Source organism: Anguilla anguilla, chromosome 1 (assembly GCF_013347855.1).
Source record: "Anguilla anguilla isolate fAngAng1 chromosome 1, fAngAng1.pri, whole genome shotgun sequence".
In the NCBI taxonomy this organism is placed as follows: Eukaryota; Metazoa; Chordata; class Actinopteri; order Anguilliformes; family Anguillidae; genus Anguilla; species Anguilla anguilla.
The window spans coordinates 3,515,071-3,522,570 of NC_049201.1; the positions used below are offsets into that span (position 1 = coordinate 3,515,071).

Below are 7,500 nucleotides of genomic sequence, written 5' to 3' on the forward strand. Positions count from 1 at the left end.
ATAATTTATCCTTTAAGTTTTGTTCTTTTTTTATTAAGGGCATCTGTTCCTCCGCGCCATTGGCTGCTGTGACGAATGGCACGGGTGATCAGGCGGGCGTCAGCGTAGCATAACGGCTCAGAGGTGGTATTGCAAGGGCACTTAAAACTATAACTGTTTCAGAAACTTCTAGTCAAATCAAATCAAATCGAAATGTATTTATGCTCTGGCACTCTCCAGGAAGACTTGTCACAGCATCTCGGGCCCGAACTGTCATAACAGCGGGCCAGAGGCGAAAGGCTGAAAAGGAAGAAATCTTGGGAAGAACCAGCCCCCGAAAAAACTGGAGCCCATCCTCCATTGCTAAATAAATACTCAGCTGTATAAACGGACTGTGTGCAGAATTATATAAACTGTGTTTGTCTCTCTGGAGGGAGTGCCTGCACAACGGATGAATGATTCTTGTTTGTGCTGCCTCCCTCCCCCCTCCGCCCCCCCCAATAATGGAATAAACTTCCAAGGATGTCAGGATGCTAGATTCATAAAAGAATTCAGACTTTTTGATTCACCTCCCTCTCCCACCCCACTAACACTCTTTACCTTTAGTGCAGATAATGGATGGATGGATAATGGATAGTGCTCTAATGGTTTTTTTTTTTTAAAACGGCCTTATCTTTTTCTTCCAAGGATGGGTGTACTCTGTATGCAGGGTTTGTATTTTAAGTCAATGTGCATAAGTGCTTTAGACACATTCCACACCCCCCCCCTCCCCCCCCCCCCCCCTCCCCCCCCCCCCCCCCCCCCCCCCTTACATTTCCACGTAGTACCCCTCCACGCAGGAGGCCCCGTCGGCGCTGGGTGGGGTCCAGGTGAGGAAGACGTAGTCCCGGTTCACATCGCTGCACTTCACCCCCAGGGGGGACGCGGGGGCACCCACAACCGTAGACGTCCCATCTGAGAAGAGGGGGGGGGGGGGGTACGGGGAAGAGGGGAGTTTTAGAGGTGAACGGACTGGAATGAAACTACACAGTCGTATGGACAACAATGACGGTTCCAGATGGACCCCCCCCCCCCCCCCCCCCCCCGAAACCGCACCCCTCCGAATCTGGTAAACAGCGCCAATCCCGACTGAGTGAATTTGTTTCTTCCTGTCTGTTACCAGGGAGATTTTCCTTGCCACTTTTGCCTCAGGCTTGCTCCTGTGGGGGTTTAGGCCAGGGTTGTCTGTGAAGCGTGCTGTGACTATTGTTTGTGAAATGTGTATATATAAATAAATGTGCTATATGTGCTGTATGAATAAATATGGATTTTTATTTTTTTGATTTGATTTGCCGAGTGGATTTAGTTGAGGTAGATTTGAAAATGAAAGTATGAAAAAAGTTTATGACCCAATGAATTGTGTCCACCCCCCACATCCTCAATCCAGCCCTGTCTTCAGACCATTGAGCAAGTGAAAGCATGTCAATACTTCTTGTTATGGTGTTAATGCTGGCTGATGAACCAGCACACCGGTGCTCTACTGCCACCTACAGGGCTGGAGTAGATCTGGCGTCCTGGCTCTGCAGTTCTGTCAAATTTTCAGGACGAAATAAAAACTGTACAAACCATATTTTCTTATAATTTTTATGCCTTAACTATCCAGCCAGGCTCTAGATGAGGTGTTCCTTAAAATTGGCGAGAAGTTGTTGAAGAATCTACGACAAGACAGCCCATTATTCCAGCTTTCTCCCTGCACTAGCAAATACTGAGTCACAGCAAGAGGATGTTCAACTGGCGCTAAGCTAATGGGACTCCTCCTGCTAACAAGGCGATTACGCGCAGTTATAAATGCCTATTGAATCATGAATAATTGCACGGCGCATTAAAATCATCTTTAAAAAAATGCATAGTCTCTAGTTAACCTGCCCTATTAAAAGATGACAAAACGTTTTTTTTTTTTTTATGGAAACGGGTCTGGGTGGCCATGAATTCTATTATAGTTGTGAATAATAACTTCTTATACTGTTATCGTATTACTGTATACTAAAACTGCTAATTATATAGTATTTAGGAAGTGGGCACTGTATGAACTACTTTTTAACGTGAGGCTACAAAATCAATAATGTGTTCCCTAAACAGGTGCAATATGCTTACGAATGATTTATTAAGCGATCATAACTGCACTTCATTGTGCAGTTTCTCGGTCAGCCCGCTGTGTTCGGCCACTATTTGTCAGTGTGAAGTTTCTGCCGTCCTAAAATTCAATACTGGGACGTTACCGGCAACCTGAGAAGGGCAGAGACCTCATCGCCCTCAGATTCAAAACAGTGCCTGCGATCCCCCGACACATCCCTCCTTTCTTTAATAAAATTATAATGCAGATTCAGCCTGCATGGGAAATGAAGACTAGGTCGGGAGGGGAGGAGAAAAAAAAAAAACAAAGAACACTGCCAAGTCAGCTGGTCTCCTTAATTATAACTTCTGGCAGGAGCCCCTTTACGAGGTAGGAAATCCAACGCCTGCGTGCCCACTGAGGGTAAGGTATTACTCTGGCGGGTGGAATGCTTGCAGCCTAGGGGACGTTTGAATCTGGCCGCAGGGCTGGGGGGAGGGGGAGGGGAGGGGATTGTTATGGGGAAAGCGAGCTCTGTCCTTGCTGTGATGCACTTAGATCTCACATGATGATGTGGCAACATTCCTACGTGTGAGGTCACAGATACGTGATTGGAATGTTCTCGACCGAACATTCCAATGGTCATGTAACAGTCGCTGCTGGTAACTGAACGACCAGGTGAGGTGAGGTTAATTGTGGAGTCAAAGCCTCAGCAAGTCCCAGTAAATTTTCAGTGAACCGTACATCTAGCCAATCTGTACACTTGTAATGACAGTGTATTGCTTGAAATATTTATTTCTGCTAAATTTACCGGCAGAATTTTTGCTGGTGTTGGGGCAGTCTTTCTAAACAGTGGCCCTGGAGCACCACAGAGTCTGCTGGTTTTTATTGATACTCAGCACCGAATTCATCAAGTATAGCAGCTGAGTGCACAGTTAACTCACCTCACCAAGTTTCTAGGGCAGATTTACTGATTTTAACATAAAAACTATAACCAGCAGATCCTACAGTTTTCTATGAATGGCCCTACAAGTTTCTCGGGCCTGGGTCTCACCCCTGCACATGCTCAGACAGGTCTAACCCCTGCACATGCTCAGATGGGTCTAACCCCTGCACATGCTCAGGCGCGTCTAACCCCTGCACATGCTCAGACGGGTCTAACCCCTGCACATGCTCAGACGGGTCTAACCCCTGCACATACTCAGACGGGTCTAACCCCCTGCACATGCTCAGACGGGTCTAACCCCTGCACATGCTCAGACGGGTCTCACCTCTGACATAGACGTAGGCGCTGTGCTCCTTGACCCCCTGTGAGGTGCGCAGACGGACGGTGTACACGCCCTCCTGCTCCTTGTGCACGCCCTTCAAAGTCAGGGAGGTGAACGTGGAGCCGGTTTGGAGCTCAGTCCTGCTGGATTCCCGGATAAGGACTCCTGGAGTAAAGGTGGGTGAGGGTTGGAGAGAATCGCATCACTAAGAAAATAACAGACAGATGCACACACACACACACACACACACACAATAATGCACTTACAAACACTCGCATGAACACAAACATGCATACAGACACATAAACACACCGTCCAACACACACACACACATATACGTCTATGTTAAGAGGAGACTTAATCATCATTGTTGATAATATCTACTGAGCATACATACATACACACACACAAACACCTAGCATGGACCTGGCTTGTAAATGGTCACACATCACACAGTGGCCACCTCATTTTCACCGATGGCCAGTACTAACAGGCTCCCTGGTGCTAACAGGCCTCACAGTGCTAACAGGCTCCCAGCGCTAACGGGCTCCCTGTCACTAAAAAGTTCCCCGGCCCTAACAGGCTACCCAGTGCTAACGGGCTTCCCTGGCACTAACAGGCTCCCCAGTACTAACAGGCTCCCTGACGCTGACGGTCCTCACAGTGCTAACAGGCTCCCAGCGCTAACGGGCTCCCTGTCGCTAACAAGCTCCCCGGCGCTAATAGGCTACCTAGTGCTAACGGGCTCCCTGTCGCTAACAAGCTCCTTGGCGCTAATAGGCTACCTAGTGCTAACGGGCTTCCCTGGCACTAACGGGCTCCCCAGCGCTAAAGGGGCTTCCCCAGCGCTAACGGGCTCCCAGCGCTAACGGGCTTCCAGAGCTAATGGGCTCCACTGGTGCTAACGGGCTTCCCTGGCGCTCACCGTCCCTGTACCAGGCCACGTCCTGCTGGAAGGGCAGGAGGGGGGAGGAGAACCCGCAGCGCAGGGTGATGGACTCCCCCTCCCGGGCGAAAGAGGGCGGGAAGGCGGACTCAAACAGGGCCTCCTGCTCCGGAACCGGGCCTGGACGGGAGGAGAAGACCGGTGACGCCACGCCCTGTTCCGCACAGGTAATAACTCACCTGTATGAACTACAGATGCTAGGGAACACTGTAGCACACCAATGGCTGGGATTCAGTCTACTTTAATCAATAGTTTTTCACTTGTATTCATTCTTAGGTCCTTTCTGTTCCTGTAGAGAAGGGATGCAAGAATGACTAGCATACAGTGGAGTCTAACATACCACTCTTCCACCTCAAACTCATAACTTACATAACTTGATTTGTAACTCACTTGTACATTGCACTTTAACATACACAGTTATTTTAAAATATATTTTTATTGACTGATTTTCAGCTTTGTTGCTTGGGAAAGAAAAAAACTGTGAACTCTGAAGCTGAAGGTGGTTTTAATTAAATGATTTTGAGAATCTTGTTCAAAGTACAAGGGTAAAAAAAAAAACAGAACAAAATGGCCTTTTTCAAAAACGGAGCTCACAATGTGGCATTATGTGGCGAGATGTGGGGGGAGGGGCTGTGGCTTAAGACGGAAATGAGCAGGGGGGGTGGAGGCTGACATTTTCACAAGCAACCTGTTCTAGACAAGCTATTTGTTGCGGCAGTAGAGCACAGTGTATTTGTCAGAATTCACAAAAGAAGATTTGTGGGGCAGAAAAAAGAAACAAGACTTTTGAATTCAAAACACAAACAATGGAGATTATGATGATTATGGATATGATCCTCCCAGAACTAACAGGCCTGAGAAACAGAAAGCGACTTAATTACTACCCATTATTGCCTATATCATTGACTTTGATTTATATCCACATCTACTCATTTACAGCAATGCTCTGTTGTGTAAATGCGTATTTAAGTGTACAAAAATAGTTATTTTTATATGGTAGTGTTTGGATATATTTACAGTATTTCACTGATTTAGTGTTGTTGAATAACAGTAAAAACTCATTATTTAATGACCACCCATATAGTAACAGCTGTTCTACAATTAAATAATGGAATTAATGCAGGTTTTTTCCATTCACTAAATGGTTTTTCACTGGAAAAATCGCAAAAGACAAAAAGAAAGAATACACATGCTACAGAATTCAATGGGCTTGTCCTGTGTGTCCATGCAGGAAGAAGCAAGGACTTCAAAAGGGAAGAGAAGAAGAGATGAGTACTGATTGGCCATGAGCAAGTACTCAAAGGGAAGAGAAGAAGAAGAGATGACTACTGATTGGCCATGAGCAGGTACTCAAAGGGAAGAGAAGAAGAAGAGATGACTACTGATTGGTCGGAAAGGAGCAGGTACTCACTTCGCCTCCAGGAACACTCCAATCCAGCTTCTAAACCCTGATAGGCTGAAATTGACAGGAGGGGAGGGGAGGGGAGGAAGTGGTGGGGGGGGGGGGGGGGTGTAGAGGTGGGAAGGGGCGGAAGAGAGAGCATTCATCAAACCTCTGTCAGATCCCTCACAACCTGCCCGCATCAAATATTCCCCTCCGTCTATTTCTATAACATGAGACGAGAACTGGATGACGTTACCACCCACACTCCACACCACCTCCACACACACCACACACACGCACACACGCACGCACGCGCACGCACGCACGCACGCACACACGCACGCACGCACGCACGCACGCACGCACGCACGCACGCACGCACACACACACACCCCACCACCTCCACGCACACACACACACACACACGCACGCACACACACCCTCCCCCCCACAACATGCATACATCAACACACACATACACATACATCCATACACTACACACATACCCACACACACAGAGACACACACACACACACACACACAGACAGACAGACACACACACACACTCTAAATAAATATAACCCAACAGGGCTTCCAGTGGTGGCTGGGGGTGGGGGGGTGTGACTTATTGGCAGAGAAGAGGCGGGTTTGGTCAGACCACCTCTCTCAAAACAAGCCCAATTTTACAGGGGGGGGGGGGGGGGGGTTGTCACAAATGGCGCCCACAGATATGCAGAATTTGGGCCAATGTTGCTTTAGATGAGTGAAATACGTGAGAGCTTACAGGTAGAGCATTAACAAAGAGAGAGAACAGAGTAAACTGTGTATCTTACCGTTCACCAGCAGCGTGGCGAAGGTGGTGGCTTCGCCCAGAGTGCTCTGGGCCACAGCCTTGTACTCCCCCGCGTCTTCAGCCGAACACCTGAGAACAAAAAACGCAGCGAAACGCGAGCGTGAGAACTGCCCGCTCGTCCAGGTAACCAGGCAACAGCCATCAGTCAGCTAGTCAAGAAGGTGCTTTCATTCAAAAAATGGGAAAGGGGTAAAGCAGGAAACGGGAGGGTGGGGTGGATCGCACGGAGAGGGCGGGGGGATTACGCGGCGAGTACCGTGGTGTCGAAAGCGTTGACGAACTGTAGTGTCAAAAATTCAACAAAAACAAAACAACGTTTTAAGGCAACACGACCCTTTTTAATGTCAGTGTGGTTTTAAAGAAGCTTGTTTACTAAAGTGTGCCTCAGAAGCATCATAACCTTCTGCCTAATTTTAGAAAACAGTCGCAAGACAAAATAACAAACAGGAAAGGGCTATTTTGACTGTGACTAATAACTGGCACAAACCAAGTTACAGTGGCTGCAGTGTATCGAAAGCTGCCGTGCAGTAAGATCAGACAAACGCTGGGTGATGTTAGCTACCCGCTACATGCCAGACTATGCAATTAGAGTCAACGGGGGGAGCAGCAGACACACCTGCAAAATAAAACAAGGTGATATACAGTAGGGACTCATTCAGTTCTGAGACCAGAAGATTTACAATGGGAGTTAAGTTAATGTAAGTTTTCTAAATGTTAGTTTTTTTTTTTGGATTGAATATTGCAACAATTTTTAAGGCATGGAGACACAAATTTTTTTTTTCCTAACTAGAAAAATAAGGTTTTATTTGGATTTAATCTTTAATGTTGTATAAAGTGCCCTTTAGTACACTTTAGGGTTTTGTCTGTAATGAAGAGAGCCGGCTGTTGGCATTAAGACGACACAGACACTCTATGCAGACGTTAAAAAGGCCTCATCCATCCCTGGGCCAAACAATTCCAATTCCAGAAAGATTATTT

The 7,500-nt window shown here is 47.2% G+C and overlaps 1 protein-coding gene across 1 annotated transcript in view; it reads right to left on the minus strand.

The window, feature by feature from the left end:
* myom3 (myomesin 3) overlaps window positions 1-7,500 on the minus strand; it is a 62,543-nt gene that overhangs the window by 32,728 nt on the left and 22,315 nt on the right. The window contains exons 7-11 of the mRNA XM_035429167.1: window positions 6,503-6,591; window positions 5,697-5,741; window positions 4,265-4,405; window positions 3,343-3,504; window positions 792-933 (exon numbers count right to left, since the gene is read on the minus strand). Of these exons, the coding sequence (XP_035285058.1) occupies window positions 792-933; window positions 3,343-3,504; window positions 4,265-4,405; window positions 5,697-5,741; window positions 6,503-6,591 (579 nt within the window). The remainder of the gene's footprint in view (window positions 1-791; window positions 934-3,342; window positions 3,505-4,264; window positions 4,406-5,696; window positions 5,742-6,502; window positions 6,592-7,500) is intronic.